Below are 24,597 nucleotides of genomic sequence, written 5' to 3'. Positions count from 1 at the left end.
ACATTCATGCATTCAGTTTAGGACATTCCCTTTCAGTTTAGAACCAGAATTGGCCATATAACGCCTGGTATGACATTCTTTACTAGGTACTAGCAGGTGGCCTTGTTGCCTGTTCCAAGTAGAGCATCTTCAGTGGATGCAAGAGGCAGGTTGGGAGCGTTCAGACTATAGCCACACAAGGAACCAGCTTCTCTGGAAAGCACGAAGGCTTAGTCCACTATCTGCACAGCAGGTATAACACAGGATCTGACTCAGAGGGCTGGGAAGACTGAAAGTGAAGAAGTTTGTCTCGCCTACACAAAAGGCTATGGGGAAGCTGGCAGTATGGAGGCTCTGGTCTTGGCCTGAAGTGACACCCCATCCTATTTAGCCAGTAACATGCTCCTCTGCTGTTCCAAGTTACAGGAGGGACTCCCAGAGTGCATCCACTGGGCTTTATGACCTGTGTTTGACAATCAGTTTTCCTGATTTGACATGCCTCTGCTTTCATGTGTTTTCCATTATGTGCCCCTGCAGTCGTGAGGATGGAGCCCAGTGTAGTGTAAATGCTGGGCAAGCACTATGTCAGAGTAACAGTCCCTAGTTGTTTCTCAGAGTCCTCAACTCTTCTGGATGAAGGAGGGCTACTTACTGTAAGACTTCATTTGGGACTTGCCGGGTCTTGCTCTTTACACATATATGCAGATCTGGTTCCAGACTCTTTCCAGTGCTTTCATTTTAAGAGAACAGCTTTCTGTCTAGGAGGCAGCGGCTCCAACACACACGGCAGGATTACCTGGGAACCCTAAGTATTGTTCTGAATCAGACAGGAGGTCTGAGGATATCCCAAGAGCCTATACTTGTCTTTCCCCCAGCGGCTTCTGAGGCAGCCTCCCCGCCTGCAGCTCTGAAACATTGTATATGAAAGCTTCTAGCCTGGAAACCAAAGGGTAGTTGTGACAAAGAATGCCAAGTGCTTTTTTAAAGTTTTCTAAATAAACCTCAACTTTATTCAGCTGATGTGTTCTGAAAACAAGGGGTGTAACTATAATTTGCCAATCAAAGCTATTTAAATTCAGCAGGGCAAGCTGGCTTTTGAGAAAAGTCTGGAGTGAAACCTGTAAAACCTAGACTATTTACTTGGTCCCTTGGTTTAGCTTTCCTTAAAGTGGCCATACCTGGAGTATACATCTATTTAACACAGGCACCCTACCTGTTTCAAATCACACCACTCAGACTGCTGCACCAAGGTGCACACACCACCTGCTAGGCTGGAACTTCTGGCCAGCTCTACTAAGAACTCAGCTCCACCCCCACTAGAGGGCAACCCATTCAGGCTCAGGTCCCTTCCCACTGGTGAAGAATGACAACAGTTGCACCCAATCAGGTCGGGGTAATCTCAGAAGGTACTGAATGGGAATGCAAGGGAGAACAGTCACGAGGCAGCCAGCTCAGTGCCCTCAGAGCCCAGATCCTCTGGCTACTATTCCCTACCCCCAGGTAGTAAAGATGCCCACCCCATTACAAGTAGGGAGACGTGGCTGTGAAGGTGGAACATCAAGTTCAAAGTCAAGGACCACTACCAAGGCAAGTGCAGAACACCATTATATACTACAAAACACTGTCCCAACAATCACTGAAGGGCAGGGGGCAGGGGGCTTTTGCTGCCCACATTTTGAGTCCAAATGGCTCAGTTTCAGCTTGCACATCTTCCAAAGCATGCTGTCTGGTAGGATCATCGGGTGCCCAGGGGATAGGGCAGTCAGGTCTGTGCAGTCCAAGCTCCACTTTACAGTCAGCCAGGAGCTCATCATGCCCAATCTGCCTCCCCAAAGTGAGCTCTAGGTCTGAAGATGCTGCAAGCCGCCTCTCTCCTCTAGGGCCATAGTTTTCACTCTGCACTATCAACTCTTCCTAGAAGAGTCACAGATTCCTACTTCCTGGCCATCTAGGGCCCATTTAGCCTAGAGGGGAAGGAGCAACAGACACTGAATCTGACCAGAATCTAAATTAGTACCCAGGAAACTCAGGTTTAAAGTGTGACAGCTGAGAAAGTTCCCCAAAGGGATGCCACAGATGTCCAACACTGCTCCTCACAGGAGAGAGGTGGTATGTGACACACGCTGTGAAGAGGGAGACAGCACAGAGGACACTCAAGCAAAGATAGGGAGGGAATCAAAAGTAGGATTAATACTGACCAGCTTTCCAGTTCTGAGGAATTCTGAGTGTCCGACTGTCCCACCATGAGGCTACTAAATTTAGAATTGTTTGGGTGGGCAGGACCTGTGACTGATGAACAAATAAATTCTCTAGATCTTTCGGGCAATTTCAGAGATTAATCACAATAAGCTTGCTTAAGATACATTAATTTTCAAACAAATTCTGCAATACACCAGGTATTAATATAGCCTTAATCATGGCTGGGCAAAGTAAAAATGGCCTGGTCCCTGAAACAGTCTCATAAAGACATACTTACCAGGGACCATCTCCAGGGTGGCCTACCAGGGCTGGGGAAAATGGAGGCTTAGCTGATGGATATATTACTAATATATTTCAAGGGAGAGGAGAGACAGTCAAAGAATTTGAGATGGCAGAACTAGATGAGTCTACAACTTACAAAATCACCCTTTGCTCATGGCTACTTGCAAAGGGGCAAAGGCCCACCCACTGAAACCTGGGTGGAGGTGCCAAGCTACCGTCTCTGAACTGCCAATTGCTGTATTAACTGGAAAAACACTGGTGACTCAGGACTCGTGTCCAGACTGAATACTCCCCAGGAACACTGCTGGCCTCACCTCAGGAAGGACAAACACCCAGCAACTGGCATGGAAAAGCTTACGTTATCAGCAACAGCTCCAATGTCTCTGCTTCCCTGGAGTAGCTGCTTCCAGGGAAGGGTGCTGGTGTGAGCCATTAGTCACCTACATGTCATGTTTTCTTAGGGTTGGGACTGGGTAGTGGCTGGAAGGATGTGAGAACTGATCTTCCCCAGAAGGCACAAGGAAAGTCTTCTTTCCTCATCTTCTCACGTGTGCTCCAGCCAACCCATCAGGAGCACAAAGACTGGGCAATGACAAGGAGTGAACAGTGTGGACAGTCCTGTGTGCAAGCCTCACCATGCAGGGTTTCCAGGGCGAGCATCAGCTGTGTAGATAAACCACAAAATCCACCCCTCCCTCCCCCAGTGAGAACCAGATAACAGGGTCTTGACCCACTCACTTCCTAAGCACCACACATCTTGGTGACCCTAGTTCCCACTCCCCAGACGTCACAGAAAACAAAGCAGGTTTGATACTAAGCCACAATTAGTCCTGGGGGGAGGGGTGTCTTCACAGTTAAGGCATACATTTCAAAAGGTGGCCTCCCAGCCCACTGCTTGCTTGCACACGTGCACACAGTGGGAAGACTCTCCGTGCTGGGTGCAGCTGGCTCATGTCAGGTACTGGACTACAAGGAACATAACTGCACAGGTGAGCAGCATCCCACCAATCATGAAGTACTTGTCCTGGAAGGCCCGCTTCTCAATTAGCCTCATCACTGTGTTGGACAGGCCGAGCATGTTGGCAATGTCAAGGATCTTCTTCTGAGTCCCCTGGGGAGGTGAGAAGAGAAAGAAAAACAAAGATCAACCTCGGTGCCAAGAGTGGTTGGTTAAAGAGCACCACAAGCCAGGGTTTTACGAATAGACACTGTCTTCTTGGTCATGCCAGAGACGAGAGAAATAGAGTCACTTCGCCACCATGTATTGGGTCAAAGAAAAAGAAGCCTTTTCCAGAAATGGTGCTGGAACTGGCTACATATCATGTATGTGCATCATATGTGTTCATATGTACATTTCATGTATGTTAAAAAAAAAAAGTGAGCCTTGGTTCACATTACATACAAAAATGGGGCTGGGAAATGGCACCAGCACAGGACCTGAGTTTGGAACCCCAGAATCCATGTAAAAAACCAGATGTGGTTAGCCTACAACCCCCAGTGCTGTGGGGGCTGAGACAGGAGGATTGCAGGGGTTTGCTGGCCACCACTCTAGCTCCAGATTCAGTGAGAGGCACCGTCAGAGTCCTGGAGGACACCTGCACATTCGAGCAACACACTCATTCAAGATGGATCTCCAAATAAACACAAAGCTGAGACTACAAGAAAGCCTCTTTAAAAAGACAAAAGAAGTGGTGCAGGCCTTTAATCCTGGCAGGGCAGAGCCAGGCAGATCTCTGTGAGTTCGAGGCCAGACTGGGCTAGAGTAAGTTCAAGGAAAGGCGCAAAGCTACACAGAGAAACCCTGTCTCGAAAAAAACAACAAAACAAAACAAAACAAAAAAACAAAAGAAAAGAAAACAGAAGATTAGAAGAAGATCTGAAAACCAAGAAGCAATCCTGGTTATGCATCAACCAGAGGATAGATAAACACATTACCGTATAGATGCACACGTGAAAGGACCTTGAAAACAGAGGAAGAGGCCACACACCACAGTATGAACAGAGCTATATGAAGTTCAGCAGCTAGTACACCAATGGACACTGGACTCTACCCAGCCTTTCCAAGTTGTTTTTTTTTTTTTTTTTGGCTTTTTGAGACAGGGTTTCTCTGTGTAGCTCTGGCTGTCCTGGAACTCACTCTGGCCTGGAACTCAGAGACCCACCTGCAAACCTCTACACGTGTCACCTCTCGGCTTTTTATACTACTTTTTCATACCTAAGTCAACTCATGACAACTGTTTTGCATATGTATACAAGCAGACACAGCCCTCTACTAATCATACAAGTGTCTTTTCTGAAACTCATTAAATTTTTAGAGGCAAAGTAGCTCAGAAGGGAACAAACAAGCTCAGAAAACTAGAGAGGAAAAAAAAGCAAAAATATGTAAGAGTGGTAAAGATTAGTTACACCAATCTGCTGCGTCTATCTTTTAATATTATTTTTGCTTGTTTTCAAGATAGGGTCTCCCTAAGTAACCCAGGCTGGTCTAGAACTCGTCGTCCTCCTCCTCCTTCACCCTCTCCCATGCTAGAATTCTAGGCATGTGCTACTACATCCAGCCTTTCCTATCCTTCAAATATACAAGTGTGCACACAGCATGTGCATACAAGTTAACACTTGGAGAGCTACTGCGGGCAGAGCCACTATGAGTGGAAGATCCTGTGGCAGAGTGTGAGGCGAACAGAAGGCAGACTCAAAGCAGACCAGATTATTCAAAGCTTGCCAGGATCAGAGGCTGTCTACTGGCCATTCATATCTAATGGTGTCCTGTTTTGTTCCTCATTTGCTTCTCCCACTATTTTGTAATTAAGGCAAAGGGGTTCAACAAGTCTGAGTATTCTGAACCACACCTTAACGTGTCTTACTCAAATATTTTTACTCTTCTGAAAATACAACTAATTTCTACATGCAACTTTTAAAAACATTTATTTACACATTTGTGTGTATGCCTGCATTTATGTGTGTGCATGCATTTATGTGTGTGTACCACGTGCATGCAGGAGCCTGCAGAGGTCAGAAGAGGCACTGGCTGCCCTGGAATTGGAGTTACAAATGGTTAGCCATAGTGTGGATAGTGAGGATCAAACATGGGTCCCCAGAAGAGCAGCTCTCTTCTGCTAAGAGATCTTCTGCTCTTACAAACCATGATTTTTAAGATGAACCTTAAAGCAGCTGAAAAGACAGGCTGGGCCTGGGGCCAAGTATTGCTATTGTTCTTGGGCACAGACTGGTGGATGAGATGCTGGACAGTGGTGGGCAGGAGCAGCTAGAAGGTCTTTTCGAGGAAGGCTTACATACAAGTCTAAGACACTGCTACACACCAGCTCCAAGTGGAAGTTGCCACAATAGGGATCTACAGCACTGAGCAGTTTCTGTGGCTCACAGCCCTCAAGTAGCTCCATCTTAACTCTGCAGTTTTTAATTCTCAGGCTGCTTTCATTTATACACAGTATATAATCAAATGTGGCAAAGTCTTCTTTGGTAACACTCTTGCCTTATCAGTTGTGCTACTGCCACGACTTCTTAGGCAGCTGACAGCCCTTGGGTCCAGGGCCCAGCCTCTGACCCAGCTGGAAGCAGGACTGCTGTCAATGGCCCAGTTACCTGAAATGTTCCATCACCAGTGTTCTGAAAACTTCTGCAATAGATGACAGACAAACATTTCCCAGACATGAGCAGCACCGACTGGGTATGTGCACAGCCATCTTCCTGTGGACACTTCTAGAATAGTTTATATTCTTAAAAGCTATGTGAAATACTTCCTCAGCTCTATAGCTTGATAATGACCTGTTCATTCTGTAGAGTAGAAATCTCTAGGGCTTCTACTGAGTAAGTGAGTTATAGCTGGTGTTTACAAGGGAGTTTGAAGTGGGAAAGGCAGCAAAGAAATATAGCAAAGGCTGGGCATGGTGGTACATGCATTTATTCCTAGCAGCTGGGAGGCAGAAGCAGGCAGATCTCTGCGAGTTCCAAGGTTAGTCAGGGATATACAGAGAGTCCCTGTCTCAAAAAAAAAAAAAAAAAAAAAAAAAGGTGGGTGAGAAAGAAGAGGAAGAGACTCCTTAAGGACATAAACCCCCTCTTCTATAAACGTAAATGCTGCCACAATCAATTGCCTAAACCACATGGTTTATAATAATTATAATAAAATAATCTCATTATTTTCTAGTGTTTAAATGTATATTCCGTTTCTTATGAAGTAACAGAACTAAGTACAGGGTCAGGTCAAGACACATGGTGCCCACTGTGCTCATATGAATGCTCTAACCTCTAGTTCCACATTCATTTTCTAAAAGGAACACCCATTAATAAGCAACTGAGAGAAGAGGCCAGGTGATGAAGACACAAGGTAACATGGACAGGAATTCGGAGCCCATGGTCTGCCTAGACAAGGATCAACAAGTCAACAAGCCTCATCAAGCAGGATCTTGGGTCAGGAACAGTGGCACACGCCTTTAATCTCGGCACCCAAGATGCAGAGGCAGGCGGATCTCTGTGAGTTTGGGGCCAGCCTGGGCTACAGAGCTAGTTCCAGGACACCCAGTGCTATGTAATGAGATACTGTCTCAAAAAACCAAACAAAGGAATCTTGGGCTGGGGTGTGGCCCACTGGTAGAGTGATGGGTTAGCATGTGTAAGGCCTTACATTTGATTCTCTATACTGCAAACAGAAATAAAATGGAGGTCTCAAGTCAAATCAGTCAGCTGTCAGAGGAGACTGGAAAATGTTTTCATGACAGTGAGGAAATGGGACCTATATTAAAGATCCTGCCTTAGGGTGAAAGTGCAGACTACCTTGTGGCCATACCTTCCAAAACCACCTGAAAGTGACGATGAATTTCAAAAAGTCCCTATTTCCAACCACAAAATCAAAGCAATTATCCCAGTTCTTTCATGCCCCCATTTTTCTCCAATGGTTTTGGAAGAAAATTCCCTGGCCCAGGTAGGAAGAGATCAAGAGGCAAGACAAACAGAAGGGGAGAGATAGAGAAAAGTGAGTCAGAAATCACGAGGCTCAAGACCTACCACCTGGACAGGCTTCCTGGCAAGCCACCTCTGCTAACAGTGCACATGAACTCCTCAGTGAGACTTCAGGAGGAAGCTAGCACTCATCAAGAACCTCAACCCCATGAGGTCTGCATTAGTGCCACATGGATGTGTTTTATAAAAGTCTTGACTTCCCCTGAGCTGCAGAAAAGAGGACAGTTCTCTACAAAGAAGGCAGGGTAGCCAACCAGTATCTGTATAGACTTCTTCAGTGGCTGTTCTGAAAGGGGAGCACCCCCTGGGCCACTGGAAACACTGTAACTGTCAGCAGGAGGTGAGCATCAGCAGGCCTGTCTATTCCTCTCCCTGGTAAAGACGGTGGGAGCTGCTCAGAAACACACTGGATGCCCAGAGAGCAGACAGCTCAGTGTGTATCAATAAAAACTAAGATAATGGTCACACTACCAAGTGTGATTTTCTCACAGCCCAATGGTTGGCAATGCTTTATCCTGGGATCACACCTTGATAACAGACAGAGCCCATACCCCCAAGCCATCAGGGCCAATACAGGAAAAGGCTGAGCCTTAAACACCATGACTGACATCAATCTGTATGTTTCTCTAAGCCACTCCCAGGGGTCAGGGTCTCAACAGTGCCAACAGGGCAGGCTTCTGGACCTGTGGCTATGAGAGGAAGAGACCCATGTGGACCACCATGTGCTCTAGAAGCCATCTACTGCAGGATTAGGTGGCCTGAAGACATGACCCCTGGGATCAGTACAAAACAAAGCCTTTATCATAACGCACTCCACAGCTGGAATTCCAAAGGGAAACCACCTTAGAAGACTGCCATGCCTTCATTCTAATGAGAGCAAATCTAAAGAAGCACTTCTCAGCCTGTCACTGGTCCCTTTGTAGCAACCTCAATCTCATGCAGTCAGTGAAGGGACAAAGCCCTAGCTGTCAAGAGACGCCACTGGGTTGCGTCGTAGCCCTGGCAAACCTGCAAACTCAAGGGCTTGGGCTTACTGTCACTACATGAGCCAAGGACACAGAAGCAAATACAAATGTAGACACTGAACTACAGGACACGGCCAGACTAAGAGGCCTTCTCTCTATTCTCCAGCAGGGACCCCACCTTCAAGGTCAGTCTCTGGGCCCTCAGTCCCTCCAGAATACTGTGCCCGCCTCCAATGAGGTCATCCATGCCGTGGTGAATGTTCTGGAGGGAGGAGTTAAACTGCAGGGATTCATCCATGGGTATGGTGGTGTCAGAGTCCTGTGGAAGAAATGCAGGCACTTGATTAACTTCCCTCACTGGTCGGCTCCTGGGATCTGGCCACATCTTACTACTCTGCCTTTTGGCCAAGGTCAAGCCAGTAGAACCAGGAGGAACAATGCAAGAATCATAGTCAAACAAGAAAAAGCAAAGCAAAGGTCTGTGGATGGGGGTGGGGGTGAGTGGGTGGGTCTGCTTACACAACAGCAGAGGAGGGGTCAGGCCTAACACTCTCCAAATGAGTTCTGCAACAGTGTTGCTTTCTGCATCTGCCACATTCCCCACTGAGAAAAGCCAGCTATTCCTTCAAGACCTCATTCATTTCTCCTCAAGGTTTCTCTGGCTCCTCCCAAAGTTAGCTGTGCAAATGTTCCTTTCCACTGCTTCTTGCTCATGCTTGCTTTTGTTCTTTAGCTATTTTATCTACAGCTTATCCCTTTGACTAGACTGAGACTATAGATCAAAGGAGCAGTGTTTTCTACTGAAGGCTTAAGTGTGTTCAGGATGGGAACACACTTCTGAGGAGGCAGGAAAAGACTGTAAAAGAAAGAAAGGTGGGGAAGAAGGCTGCAGACTACAGGCTGAGCACAGGCTATCCCAAAGGCTTGGGACCTAAGTGTCTCAGATGTCAGGCCTCTGCAGACTTTGGAATGGGTTACCTACTGAGCAGCTCCTTTGGGTGCTGGACTTTCAGACTGAGATGCCCTAGCAGTACTGCCCAAGTCCTTTCACTTCACAGGTCCGTTTCTCTAGAACTCATTCAGCATGCTGGCTTCCTGTTCTCCCCACTTTGCAGATGAAGAGTGAAGCCCAGAGAGATGGAATAACTCATCCAGACAGGCAGGATCCCAGGGTGGAGTGCACAGCCAACTCTCAATTGTAAGCGCAACTGTAGACAGAAACACTAAGAGCGATCCTGCTGGCTCTACTCTCCCAGACTTGGCTGGGGAGAGGACCAGGTGCTCTCCTTCCTGCTGTCTGATGGACGCAGCCTCCTGCCAGGCAAGGCCCCTCCTACCACAGCAGCCCCAATTCCCACTGGTAGGAGGACAGACCATCATTTGTTCTCCTGCTGAAGTTCAGAACCACCTTCAGGTGGACATGCTCAATTCCCCTGCTAACATGAGAACTCAAAGGGAGGAGCCATGTTTAGTAATTTTCTCAAATGTTTTACTTGGTACCGGAGTACTGATTCTAGTGATTAAGAGAATCAATGACTCCCCTTACCTGACTAGTACTTATTGACTTTACACACAAATCTGCCTTACATTCATCCCATCTGAAAAGGGATGAGTGCTAGGTATTCTCTTTTAGAATAGGTAAAATGACAAAAAGAAGTTTCATTTGGTGAGTCAATGTTTCTGAGTAGCCTAGTGAATGTGGTGTCTCATCAGGCTTGCAACCAACACAATAATGCTGAGAGGTCATCTCTGGCCTAAAAACTCCTGAATGTGACCTGTCTTTCAGTATGCTATCTTATTTAGTATCTTAGAGCATGCTGCATTTGTGAACTGTTAATCACCACAATCTGCCTGCCCACTTGCTCTGGAAAAACTCAGAAGCCATGTCCTGAGGCACTCAGAGAAACGCACTGTGGCAGGGGGATGGAGGGATGGGTTTAGCCTCCTGCCGGTGAGAACCAGGGCTTCTGTGGTAGGAGGGGCCTTGTCTGGTAGGAGGCTGTCGGACAGCAGGAAGGAGCCACCTGGTCCTCTCCCCAGCCTGGTCTGTGTGAGATGAGACCCACCAAGTCCACTCTCGGTGTTTCTGTCTATAGTGTGGTTACACAGTGCAAAGGCAGGAATTCTAGGGCAGGGTTAGAAACAACGAACTATGAAGGCCAAACCCACCTCACCTGGTTAGAACGCAGGGCCCTGAAAAGGGCTAGCACACTGCACATGCAGAGAACAGTCCTACTGAAGCTAGAGGGCAGGGGTGGGGCTTCTAAGAAATCCAACATGCAAACCTACAGGCTCCTCAAAGACTGAAGCCAAGCATCCAACACTAAACATCTGGTAACGAAGTCCTCCAAAGTGCCATTCGGACCAGGGTTAAAAACATTTTAATGCGGCCTGGAGAGATGGCTCAGCGGTTAAGAGCACTGGTTGTTCTTCCAGAGGACCTGGGTTCAATTCCCAGCACCCACATGGCAGCTCACAACTGTCTATAACTCCAGATCTGGTATCCTCACACAGACACACATGGAGGCAAAACACCAGTGCACATAAAATAAAAATAAATAAATTAAAGAAAAATTTAAAAAATTTTTTAATGCATCTGAGGCTGGAAACACACACACACACACACACACACACACACACACACACACACACACACACACACACACACACACTGCACCATGGCAGCTTCCAAATGCTATCATCTGCATCTCTATAGATGGGCTAAGTTCTAATCGTCTGTCTCCATCTAATCACAAAAACACCTCAACAGTGTAAGCTTCCACCTCTGCAGTGGACCAGCCTCTCCCCATTCCTCCAATTTAACTGCTTCCTCTTCAAGTTTTTGTGTTGGAGAGAAATTCCCCATCTGGGCATGTGTTAGTGGCAATGCACAAAGTCCCCTGTCATTTCCACTTGGTCTCCTCCTCCTGAGTCGGCTTCAAGCACCCCACTAAGAGGTGATGCCTGGTAACCTGCACTCGGTCCTGACACCTGTCAGGTGCCCGCCAATCTCCAGTGTCTGGCTTACGTTAGTGGTGAAGGTGCGAGACAGAAGCTCCTCTCGCTGCCTCTCCTGCTGCTCCCTGGCATAGCGCCGGTGCTGGAAGTTCCTGAGAGCAGTCTGCAGGTGCTGGACATCATACTTCAGTTGGTCGACACGGCTGGAATTAATGAGACAGAGATCACATCCCAGGAACTGAGCATGGCACACTGAGGCAGCCTGGCTTTATACTCGGGGAGAAGACCTTGCTTGGCTTCTCCCCACAGTGCCCGCACCAGTGCCTAAACTGATGAACAAGATGCTGAGTTGAGCAGCAGCTTGTGGTTAAGGTGGCTGGAATCACACACAATTCCAGCAGCTTTACTTCAATGTCTGCAGAACTCCAACTCTTCAGCGAACAGGTGACAGGAAGCAGGCTTGATGACCCCTTCCTGACCTTCCGAGGGTCATTCCACACTCCTGGAAAAAGCCCAAGGGCAGCTTTGAGGTAGGGCAGCAATGAAGTTTCATGGAACTTTTAGGAGCAGGGGTTGGAGTGGTGGTGAGGGTAGTTTCCTCTGAATTTCATGGTGGAGTATCAAACATCAGATCAGTACTTCATTATAAACAGACTGATTGAGGCGACTGGGACAAGGACATTTCAGCCCAACAGAGGCCAGTGGGAACAAAACAGCAGAGCCAACTCCCCAGCAGCACTAAGCTTTCAGTGGCCAGGGGTCTGGTCAGAAAATGCCTATTTTCAAAATGACCTCAAACAAGAGATCAGAATTACCCCCGAAAAAAACATGGGACCATGATCACAGGCTTCTGAGCCAAAAACCTCATACTTTTAATTTGGAGGGTGTATGGCTTAGCTAGAACTATGTATTTTAGGGAGGCTTTATCTTTGCATAGTTTTCATTTCTTTAGCATGTACCCAGATTTTCAGAATATTCTATAGCTTCTAATGGGAGAAAGGGCTGCCTCAATGGGCCTGAAGTATCTGAGCCATGTCAGGGGTCAACACTCACAGTTTGGCATTCTGTCTTTTATTAGGGGGTTCCTTGCTTGACAAAATCTCCAGACGCTCTAGATGGCCGAATATCTGGTCTATGCTTGCTTGTATTTCGTTTTCTACTACTGCACAAAAGAGAGAGAAAAAAAAAATAATTTCTGCAAAAGAGATAATGAACTTAAATTAAGAGTGATAAATCAGCCGGGCAGTGGTGGCACACACCTTTATTCCCAGCAGCACTCAGGAGGCAGGGGCAGGTGGATCACTGAGTTAGAAGCCAGCCTGGTCTAACTTCCAGGCACATTCCAGGACAGCCAGGGCTACACAGAGAAACTCTGTCTCAAACCACGCCCCCGCAAAAAGTGATAAACATTTTTTCATAACACAAACTAAAACATGTGTATTTCAAAAGGAGCACAACGCACACAAAGATTAATCAATTCAAGGTCTACTGTGCTTCAAAGCATGTGTGCCCTTATATGCATACAGACAAGCATAGCTACACATAGCTGTTAGCTGCCCTGTTTTTAAAGTAGAAGGCACATCTGAAGACAAACTCCCCACCTTTAGAAAATAAACATTTAAAGGTTGCCCAGATAGCTCTGTTAAGCTAAATTTTTTGATATAGTTCCATTTGAGATTGGTCTCAGATATGGATAATAAACCCCTAGTTAAAAGGTTGCCAACTGAACTCCTCATAGATGAGGCTAAAAGAAAATTAAGAAGCATAAAGGAAAGGGAAGATTAGTATGGAAACACCCAGAGGTGTTCTGAAAGCACGGGTAGGACACGATGTGTTGGAGCCCTCGGAATAGACCACATATCAATAGGAAAGACCCAGGAAAGAGCCCGCAGAGGTAGAGTGTGATAGTCACTTTCCTTATCCCCTTTGATAAGACTGTCAAAATGACCTCTTTCCATTTCTAATCAGGCAACAGTGAGATTGTTGGGAAGGCAAACAAAGGCCAGTGGGCAGAAACAGAGCAAGCATCCAGGCGGCTGCCTTCCCCACCAAGAAATGACAGCCCTGGCACCAGCCCTTCCCAGGCCTCCGCACCTGCGGCAAACACAGCCGGTCTAGACTGGAGCACTGTAGAGTGCAGAGCTAAGGGAAGAGCCACACTGGGGAGCCATGGAGAAAGAGGAAACAAGAACAGGCCTGTGAGAGCTGGGCAGCAGCGAGGTGACAAGAGTTTCTGTGGAGGTCTACAAGGCTGGCTCAGAAAGGGGCCTTAGCCTGGAACAGAAACAAAACTCCAAACCACAACCCACATGCTTCTCAAAAGAAACTGTGGTGTGGGAACTGAACTAATTAATATTGCTAGTTGTTTGAATAATCCTACTAAGAAGCCAGAGTTCTCAGCTCAGGAGAGATGGCCAGTTCCAGGTCAACATGTCTGAATTTTCAGACTAGGTAATTAGATTAAGACAGATGGAGAGAGAACTTCCATTCCCATAGGGCCATGTCAGGTTGAGTGGAAGGGTAATGGGGGATAAAAACTGGTGGGACTCCAGAGGGCACAATCAGGGAACTCTGCGACTTGGCCATAAGGATTTTCTGTTCATCCTAACAACTCATTCCATGCTGAGTCATTAAGCCCCCAAGGCAGAATGCAGTCAGGAAACCCAGCCCATTAGCCCCGTGTCATCAGAGAAAGGACTCTGGTCTCCCTGGTTAATTACTCACAGTGCACAGACTGCCTGTCTGCCGTCTCCAGGCGTCCCATGTGAGACTGGATCTCGTGGACCTGCCTATCAAAGGAAGAGGGAGGAAATGAGTGAGACAGGAATAATCGCTAGCACTTCAGTCAGGAAAGACAACTTGTTCTAATGCCATCTTACAACTGATTTAAACTGACAGTGCTGATGAACTGTAAAATTTATATGTGGCACTTTAGGCCACCCATTTTGGCATCGTTTCTAATATCCTCATGCTAATAATAATACAGCTAGCATTTAGTGAGTGCTTACTGTATCTGAGACACTGCTAAGTCAATAACCCTGAAAGGAAAAGCACTATCACAATTCTCATTTTATAAATAAAAACTGAAACCCAGAAAGGTCATGTAAGTTGCTCAAGGTCACAGAGCAGGCAATAAACCTCAACCAGGATCCAGCCAATCCCACTCCCTGTTCTGTGACCCGATGTGCTGAGCACTGGTCTGTCTACCAAGGGTCAAAGGGCAAGGGAGATACAATCCTTGCCCCTGAGAAACAATGTAATTAGGAACTGGCAGGACAGATGGACATGAAAAGTCCCTGAGGTTTACGAGAAGCAACACACACAAGCAGAAACAAACAGAAAGCTGAGGGAAGAGTTGTGTAGAGTGGGGCAAAGGAGATAGGAAGGCTGAGGCTAAGAAAGTGGAACAAAGGCATTTTGTGAGTGGAAGGAGTTGTGTTTGCTTGTTTTTGAGACAAGATCTCATTCATGCAGCTGAGGCTCACCTTGAACTTGTGATCCTCCTGCCTCAGCCTCCACAATTCTGGGATTACAGTTGTGAATGCCACCACAGAAAATGCTATGCAGAAGGCATGCAGGGCATTTCATGTGGAGTGCTTGAAGGACACTTGGAGAAAGAGCGAGTAGAGGGGAGTAGGCTGTGGAAGGCCCACTTAAGAGTAGCTCTGAAAGATAGCTATCTCCTGTTTGGTAAACATCTTTCCCTGACAACAGGAGGGACTGCCATCTCCTCTGGAAATGCAACAGGTCCCAGACATTAGGCCCAGAGCACTCTTTGGAGACTTTCCAGGCCAGTCACCTTCAAACCCTTCCTAGTGGTTCCCCATCACTCGTCAGCTCTTGGAACGCAGCTTAAGTTAGCCCCAGTGCTTACACAGGCTCTTTGCACAGAGCCTGCGTGAAGGAGGCCTCATCGCCAGTCCTTAAGGGAAAGCACAATTGTTCTCCACTGTGCACATTGTATACTATGACCTCGAATTTTACCAGGGCCAGCCAGGGACCCCGATCTTGTTTCAGTGTGTCTCTAGTCTTTTCCAGGGCTTTCTTGTAACTCCTATGGCACCAGAACCCAATCCAGCTGTCTAAGACTTCCTGAATGCTCCAAGGCAAGCCTTGTGACCCCGAGAAGCAACCTGTCAGCTGCTTCAGGAAGGGAAATACAGGGTGCTTTGGAACAGGTCGGGCAGGGCAGAGGCAGTGGAGATACAGAGGCTGATGCAAGGATGCAGATGGAGGTAACTGATGCATGGAACACGAGGGTGAGGACAATAGCAGGGGCTGATGGGTTGATGGGCAGGAAAATTAGGATTCCTGTTAGCAGTAGTAGGACACAGGCAATGAGGTAAATTTGTAATGGTGACTTAAAGCAAATCAGAAAGTTGGTGTCATTATCCACAGGAACAACAACAAAAAAAAAAAAAAGAGAGAGAGAGAGAGAAAAAAAAAGAAAAAGAAAAAAAAAACAGCAAAAAACTTAACCAACCCAATTCTCAAGAAGTATATGGAAGCTGACTCAATATATCAATAAATAAGCAAATACATCTGTAGCAGATAATAAAAGGATTGACGTCCAAAATATGTAAAGAACCCCTGCAAATCAATAGGAAAAGTCCAACAGAGCAATTTTTTAAATGGCCAAAGAGATGGACAGTGGTGGTGCACACCTTTGATCCCAGCACTCAGGAGGCAGAAGCAGGCAGATCTCTGAGTTCAAGGCCACTCTGGTCTACAGAGCAAGTTCCAGAACAGCCAGGGCTACACAGAGAAACACTATCATTGAGTCCCCCTCCCCTTCAAAAAAAAAAAGACCAAAGGGCAAACAACAGAAAAGGAAACAAAGAGAGTAAACAGATACATAAAAGTTGATCAACTTCGATAATAGCTCAGAAAAACACATGTTAAAACCAATGAGATCATATGCCTCCCATCAGGAACTTGAGAACATGGACACAGGAGGAATTCTAAACTGGTGAAATCCTTCAATGGCTTTCTGAGAACACCTGGTAGCATCACACACACTGCATGACCCAGCACCACACTTTTAGCAGTAAGGCTTACAGAGATTCTGGCTTATATCAAAGACTTGTAATAGATGTTCATCAAAGCATTTTTGTACAGATTTATAACCCACAGCCATATCTATAATAAAAACTTGTAAGTTTGTAGCAAACCAATTATGAGGTAAAAATTGATGAGTCTTCATTTATTACATACAGTGTGACATTTTATTGCCCCTTTCATGTGTCGTGTGCTCCCCTTATGTTGGAAATGTTGAATGACAAAAGATACATGAAATCTCCCTCTCTCTCTCTCTCTCTCTCTCTCCCTCTCTCTCTCCAAAGACAGGTCACTTTATTATGTAGCTCTGACTGTCCTAGAACTCTGTACACCAGGCTGGCCTCAAATTCAGGGATCCCCACCTTTCTGTCTCCCTAGTGCTGGGACTGAAGTTGTGCACCACCAAGCTCAGTTCATGAAACATAATTCTTTCTGAAAATCTAAAAAAAAATGTTCAAAGTTTAAGGGTTTCAAATAAAGGACTGTAGATCTATTCAGTGAGACATATGCAAATAATACTGTTAATAATATAATAACCACTGAAGTGTTCATCAAGAAAGAACTCAGATTAAGTTCAGCAGATTTATAAAAGCTAGCAGGGTTGGCAAAACAGCTCAGTGGGTGAAAGGGCATGCTGCCAAGCCTGATGACCTGAGTTTGATCCCCAAAACCCATATGGTGGAAGAAAATAACCAATTCCTGCAAGCTGTCCTCTGACCTCCACTCTTTGGTTTGTTTGCACCTACACACACACTAAATAAATTTAAATGCTAATAAATAAGAGCTTGATCTAGTCATATCAGTATGGACAATAAGTCTTTAAGATAAGATGATTGTAAAAGGAAAAAGGAGCCAGGCGGCGGTGGCACATGCCTTTAATCCCAGCACTCAGGAGGCAGAGCCAGGCAGATGTCTGTGAGTTTGAGGCCAGCCTGGTCAGCCTGGTCTACAGAGAGAGATCTAGGACAGGGACCAAAAACTACACAAAGAAACCCTGCCTCAAAAAACAACAACAACAAAAAGGAAACCTAGTATATTAAGTATCTGTTTTTGGTAAATTAAAAGCCACATAAAAGAAGTAGCATATGCTGTTCGTGAACATAAGAAAAAGAATAAAATCACTGATGTGAGGGTGGCAAGCTCTGAGGGTGAGAACAGATGTAGGCGCTTTTGATTCAGCTTGTTTATAAATCAATTATCTGAAGCACATATATTAATTTGAATCCTAACACTGAATGATGGTACTCTTTATTTTTATGTGTTTGCAATATTTCATAAATAAAATAACTAAGAAAAATAAGTTTTTTCCCAGATGTCAATAATTTAATGAAACTCATTACTTATTCATTCATTCACACATTCAACAAACAATAGGCTATACAATTATAATGGTCCATAGGAAATCAAGAAATGAAACCATGGGCCATCTACAGTGGGAAAGAACACAATGAGGGCTGTAACTGTAAATCTTGGCTGATTTAAAGATGTGTTGTTTTCTTCTATGGTATCTATGATAAATGGAGCCTGAAGACAGTACAAAGTGAGATTGGTCATTAAACAAGGATGCCAAAGGATGCTCTTCAATAACTGGAATGGACGTAAGAAGTAGAAAAGAGTTTGTCTCCTACTTCTGCTTAAGGGAGTCCCCAAAGCAAAAGGTACATGTTCCAAGACACCACATTTCAGCTTTACACAGAAAACAAATTACAAAACTATGAGTTGTCTTCTTGAAAAAAAAAAAAAGAAAAGGAAAGTGCCTCTACCTGTGCAACACTAGGTCCCTGACTGTCTAGGGTCTTACAAGGGTCTTCATGACCAAAGAGAGAATTGGAATGGAAGCTCTTGTCAGTCCCTTTCAAGTCTTGAGATTCTCAAGAACAGGCGAGACAATAATAATACCCCCCAAACACTCTTTGGCCAGTTTTGTTATACTAAGCTAAAAAGGATAATTTTAAGAAATTTCAGAGAAACATTACTGCCTTTCCCCATCTAAATTCTATTTATAAGTTCTGTTTGGCTCTAAATGAATTAGAAAAGATATAACCAATAAAGTAAGTCCAGTCTCTAGATTCCATGCTAGGAAATAAATGCAGACAACAAGGCAGGTGTGACCGGCATGGTGGCAGCTACTACTACAGCACCTGGAGAATCTGTTTCCATTCAACTCGCACCAGACAACACCTGCACAGCCAAGTGACATGTGATACCTAAATAGGATCTGGGGTGTAGACACAGAGAAAAAGAAGTCTCGGGCTTTTCTAGCATGGGGTCCACCATGAACTTGGGTGATAATATAGCTAAGCAAAGAGTTAATACACATTAAGCAAGAGGTATTGCTGTTGTTTACTTTTTTCAAAAAAAAGCTTTACAGATGTTGTAGCAAGAATTTTAAGTGAAACTGCTCTTTAAAGAAGTCCATGAATCGGGGCTGGAGAAATGGCTTAGAGTTAAGAGCACTGTCTGCTCTTCCAGAGGACCCAGGTTCAGTACGGAGCACCCATAGGGCAGCTCACAACTATCCATAACTTCAGTTACAGGGGATCTGACACCCTCACACAAACATACATACAGGCAAAATGCCAATGCACATAAAATAAAAATAAATCATTTAAAAAAAGAAGCCAATGAATCTGTTTGGGCCCGGTGGTGGTAACGTCTGTAATCCTAGCAGGAGGATCCTGAATTAGAGAATAGCCTGGATAACATAAGAGTGGGGCAGAAAGATCATAAAACTACCCACCCACCTCCACCATACACAGTCACTTTGTGTGCTGACTGCCTCTGACCACCATGAGCAAGACAGGGCTTGGGAGTTAAAGGACCTCAGTTGCAAATCTAGTTCACCGACGCAAGCTGACAGTCACTCCACAAGTCACTTAACTCAAGGGTGCCTGTCTCAACTGCACAACTGAGCTGCTAATGGTAACAATCATTTGAAAGATTACAGAATCCAATGCAGTATGAAAATGCTGTGTAACCAAAACAGCACCCAGTTAAACTGCTGTTATTTTTAAAGGAATGAGTGTGGTGGTGCACATCTTTAATCCCAACACTCAAGAGACAGATCTTTGTGAGTTCCAAGCCAGTCTGATTTTCATAGTGAGTTCTAGGTCAGCTAGGGATACACAGTGAGACTTACTTTATCTCAAACACACAAATAAATAAATAAGTAGTGGATTAACCGGGGTGTGGTGGTGCTTACCTGTCATCTTAGCACTTGGGACCAAGAGGCAGGTAGACTGTAAGTTCGAAGCCAGCCTGAGTCACACAGCAAGTTATAGGCAAATCTCAACTATACAGGGAAATCCTGTCTTGAACACACACACACACACACACACACACACACACACACACACACACACACACGCACGCACATATGCACGCACGCAGTGGCAGTGGCAACCACCTGGTGATTTTCACGTCTTCCACTCAACGTCTGTAGCTAGTCTTTACCTCATAAGGCTAACTGACAAACTGGTCTTGAGATAATAGTTCTTAATACTAACTACTCATTAAAACCACCTGGAAAGCCTCTTCACTAAAAAGCTCTTTGTACCTAAGACCTACTTAACCTGCACTTCTAGAGCTGAGATCCAGAATGACAGACTGGACAACACAAGGAACAAATGAAAACCACCTTTGCAAACACAAGAATCTCAAAAAACGGAAGCCTGGCTATTTGCTTCTCTCTAAAGTTCACCTTAGTGGACTATTACTGAAGTATAAAATGTCTTGTTTTTCATATGTTTTTCATTCACTTCATTTTTTTCCCATTCATTTGGTGCTCAGGACTTTTTCACGTATATGACTTTAAATAATTGATTTAAAGTCAGTGTACTTTCACAGTAAGAGATAATCACAGATTAGGTTCAAAGTTCTAGAGAGATGAGTGTGTTCTGATGTGTTATGTTTCGTCAATTCAGCAACTAGCATACTAACCTCAATGCACTGTTAGGCCCATGTGCCCTGCTAGGTAAAGGGTCTGTTCTTAGTAATGTGAGTGTGATTTTCTGTTTCATTCCTTTTCCAAGTGACTCACTGGCTAGTTTTTTGTTTTTTGGTGTTTTTTTTGAGCTCTTCCTACACTTTTTTTATATAATAAGCAAACTGTCATTATAAATTAGTTTCCTTATTTTCCCTCTCCCAAATCAAACACTTCGTTGCCAAAGTAAAAAGAAAACCATTAACTTAGAATATCAGAAAGAAAATAGCCACCATTCCTTTTGTTATGAGTTTACTAGGGAGGCCAGATGACTAGTTTATTTCATTTTCAGACCCAAGGAGTATGATTTTCAGTGTTGTCGAAAGATCAACAGAAAGTCCTTAAATTAGCATAGGTATGGCTCCTTACCATATGCCCAGCTACATAACACAGCAAGCTGCCAAAACACAGGACAGTATGAATAAAGGCAACTAATTTAGTTATGAGAAGCTAACCTAAACTTCAATTTCCCTAAAGCTAACTTGTAATCAAGTATGACTAACACTAATAGTCTATATTGCCTGCATTTCTTTGTGTCACAAAAATACGTTCTTTACTATCCAACCAAGAACACAAAACACTTTTTTTCATACAACTCTGACACCCCCACTAAGCAATGAACTAATGGGGCACAAGCTTCGTCAACGGCTTCTCTGTTCCCGAAGCTCTACCAACCCGGAGGACTAAGCTGCCAGGCGCTGGACAAAGTACTATAACCTGGGGGATGCTCCTTGTCCTTCCCAACAGGCAGTCACGGCTTGCAGCAGGAGCTACCCGGCCCAAGACTTCGCGCCCAGACCGGCCCCCTCCCGCGGCGGACAGCCCGCGAGGGGCTGAGAGGTGCGAAGCAGCCCCGGCGGAAACGCTCCACCTCCACAATGGCAGTCGCCAAAGCCCCGAGCCCCAGGGGCCGCCGCCCGGGCCGAGCCCAGCCCGCTCCCCGACGCAGCCCTCACTTGTGCGTTTGTTGGTACAGCGGCTCCATGACGCCGGCCGAGCCGGCCTGCGGCTTCCTCGGAACACGTCCTCACAGCCCCACTTCCGGCTTCCGACTTCCGGTCTCAGGACCCGCCCTTCTGAGTAGGGCGCCCGCGATGGCGCCTGGCCCGCGGTGGTTGTGAGGTCGGAGAAGGGGTTGAGAGACAGGAAAGCAGTACGCGGGGCGATGGGTGTGGCTCGAGGCTTGGCCCAGCCGGGAGACAAGCGGGGAGGCTTTTGCTGAAGCCCAGCTTCAGGTTTGAATCAGGTATCGGCGAGGACGGTCGCGAGGTACTGACGTCAGAGCCTCAGCAAGAAGTCGCAGGCGACTGTCTCTACAGCTCTCTTCAGTGCGTTCTCCGGCTTGACTTCGCCTTAAAGTGTGTAATTACGGGTCAGGGGATTTCGCTCCTCAACGCGAATGCTTTTCCTCTCTCGAACTTGTCCGCCCACTAGTCTTCCCATCTCCTTCTGTTGATTTCCGTTAAACCCACAGTGAGACAGTAGTTAGCATTTGTCCTGTGTGACGTGGAACAACCAAATTCCTCCTGTTCTTCGAGAGGTTGGACTAGAAAAGGAAATACGATCTGTGTGCAAATAAACAATTCCAAAAGGTAGAAAATCCCAATTAATGCAAAGATTATGAACTGAAAACTGGGGTTGTCGTCAAAGGGGAATTTTTAAAAGACATGAAGGGCGGGTGACATTTTGGATTAGGATTTGGAAGGGTTCAAACACTTGTCTTCACCTAGGCCCATCTCATTTCCATCCATCTAGGTTCTTATCTATAGTTCCTCCCAAGGGAGGAGTTGTTCCTCTTCCTTTGGTGAGTTGAACCTTCTATTTTCCTGTATCCTGCATCCCTCCCAGTTTTGAGTCCCAAGAGACTGCCTGCCCATATTCGTTCTTTCCCTAACATTAAATTTCCCACTTCCTCTCACATTTACTGAACATCCACTATGTACCATGCACAGATAATGTGGGATAGGAAAGCAAGCAAAACACATTACTGAAGTTTCTCTCCTTGCTGTCTGTTGAGAAGGTTCATACCTTGAATCTAAATTAGCAATCAACATTTAGGCTATCACTGATAGAAGGACCATTTCCCTGGAGAGGAGCAAGAGGGGTTCATGGATCCAGAAGCATGGGTATAGGGTCTTCAAGAATCAGTAGAGGGTTTGATGGGGGGCGGACTGCATTTCAACTATGGTTGAATGGACAGTGTGATTGGGGAGGATTAGATAAAGGGCTACTTTATTAGATTTTTAGTACTTCACTGGTGAGGAATGTGCAGTGAAGTATGTGTTGTACTTGTATGTATTGGTAGAGTTGTTCTTGGGTTGTGTGGGACCCCAGGTAAATATTTTTGTGGGCCTTGCTGTAGAGGCATTTTGATTTTAAGTTGTATTACAAAATTCATGACCCCCTATGAAGAACAGTATGAATAAATAACAGAAAAAAGGGGCTTCCATATTCATTTATTTTGTAATAAATACAGCAAAGACTCCTTGCAGTATTTATACATCACAAGTCCCTATTTGGGCCTGATAACTCTATCTGTTCTTGTCCTTTATTTTTGAATGTGCTATTTCTGGCCACCATGAAAAAAAAAAAAGAAAAGAACAAAGCTGTTATTTGTAATGTCATGGCTCTTCTGTCTACATTGGTCTCGGTAGCTCTTCTTGACTTTCCAGTTCCTCATGCCATTTGCTTAGTGCTGGCTACGATGTCATGATGCCGCGTCGTCCCCCCTCTGCTGGTGATTACTGACTCCGTTCACTCCTGTGCTTTGCTAGTGACAGCAGGAGTTGCAGGTGTTGCCTAGAGTCCTGTGCTTGCTAGTTTCTTCTCTCATTGCTGTGACTCACACCCGACAAGAAGCTACTACTTAGGAGAGGGAGGGCTGATTTGGGTTCACAGTGTGACGAGGTGCTATCCATCCTGGCAGGAAAGTCATGGGGGCAGGCAGCTTCATGGTGCTGGGAATGGGAGGCAGCTACTTGCTACATCTTAGCAGACCAGAAAACAAAGAAAGGAGAAGGCTAACACTCTGTTGGCTTTCTCCTTTTTTCTCTTATTTAGTTTGGGATCTCAACCCATGGGACCGTGACACTCATATTCACAGGGAGTATTCTCCTCTTCGTCAGTCCTTTCTGGAAATACCCTCACAGACATACCCAAAGGGGTGCCTCACTTGTGTCCTCGGAGTTTCATCTTTCTCATTTATATGTGTGTGCCTGGCTATGTGCTTGTGAGTGCAGATGCCTGAAGAGACCAGAAGAGTGCATTGGATCCCCTGGAATTGGATTACTGGTTACTGGTGGTTGAGTCATCTGATAGGGGTGCTGGGAACTGAACTTGGGTCCTCTAGAAGAGCAACAAGTAGTATTAAGTGCTAAGACATCTCTCCGGCTCCCTTGAATGTTTCTTAATGCAATCACGTTGGCAATCTAAAATTTGCCATAAGAAATATTCACAAACACATCAAATTTAATTAGGAATTTTGTAGGATTAGTGTACAACAGTGTAGTTTCCACTGCATTCCTAGAATGTGATTTTTTTTTCCCCCAGCGTTTACCGCATCCTGGCTTCCACACACTGAAACCCGTTGGTAGAGGCAGGGGGAAGATTGGTTAGGGTGGCTCTGGAAGAGAAGTCCTATTCATTTAAGAAATATCTGACTCATACCTGATGCAGCTTGAGACTGACCCCATAGCTCGTGAAGGTATCACATTGATCATAAGGAGCAAGCCGGGTGGCAGTGGTGCACGCCTTTAATCCCAGCACTTGGGAGGCAGAGCCAGGTGGATATCTGTGAGTTCGAGGCCAGCCTGGTCTACAGAGTGAGATCCAGGACAGGCACCAAAACTACACAGAGAAATCCTGTCTCGAAAAACCAGGGGGGAGGGGGGAGGAATAGAGGAGATTGACTGCAAAGGCCAATTGGCCTTAGAAAGTAATAATATCAAATGGAAATAGACATGGCCACTGCTGGAGGGCTTCCAGCACGTAGTGAAAAGCTGTAGAGGCCCAAGTTCCTGTCCTGTGACACTGAGGGACACGGTAGAATGGATGATGTTTAAGCTACTGAATCCTGGGGAGAGGCATTGAGACAGTGTCTCAGTGCTCAGGATGGCCTCTAACTCTCCATCTTCCTGCCTCAGTCTCCTACATGCTGGGATTAAATGTGAGTTGTCATGTCTGGCTTAAGACCCT

At 45.6% G+C, this 24,597-nt stretch overlaps 1 protein-coding gene across 5 annotated transcripts; it reads right to left on the bottom strand.

Annotated features, from left to right (window-relative positions):
* Window positions 1-1,571: 1,571 nt before the first annotated feature.
* Gosr2 (golgi SNAP receptor complex member 2) lies at window positions 1,572-21,499 on the bottom strand. 5 transcript variants are annotated; one of them, XM_052757028.1, is made up of 6 exons: window positions 21,360-21,492; window positions 14,088-14,152; window positions 12,417-12,525; window positions 11,434-11,566; window positions 8,584-8,724; window positions 1,572-3,571 (listed from the first exon to the last, which is right to left on the bottom strand). In XM_052757028.1, the coding sequence occupies exons 1-6, from the start codon at window positions 21,386-21,388 to the stop codon at window positions 3,410-3,412; spliced, it is 639 nt and encodes a 212-aa protein (XP_052612988.1). In that variant the 5' UTR covers window positions 21,389-21,492; the 3' UTR covers window positions 1,572-3,409. The 5 variants fall into 5 exon arrangements, with proteins under 5 accessions (XP_052612988.1, XP_052612991.1, XP_052612990.1 ...); XM_052757031.1 differs by lacking the exon at window positions 21,360-21,492 and adding an exon at window positions 21,121-21,141; XM_052757030.1 differs by lacking the exon at window positions 21,360-21,492 and adding an exon at window positions 21,079-21,097.
* Window positions 21,500-24,597: the final 3,098 nt, after the last annotated feature.

The sequence above is a fragment of the Peromyscus californicus genome, unplaced genomic scaffold (assembly GCF_007827085.1).
Source record: "Peromyscus californicus insignis strain IS unplaced genomic scaffold, ASM782708v3 Scaffold_3__1_contigs__length_106647218, whole genome shotgun sequence".
NCBI lineage: Eukaryota > Metazoa > Chordata > Mammalia > Rodentia > Cricetidae > Peromyscus > Peromyscus californicus.
The sequence above is the reverse complement of the archived record's forward strand: the minus strand, read 5'-3'. Positions and strand labels throughout refer to the sequence as shown.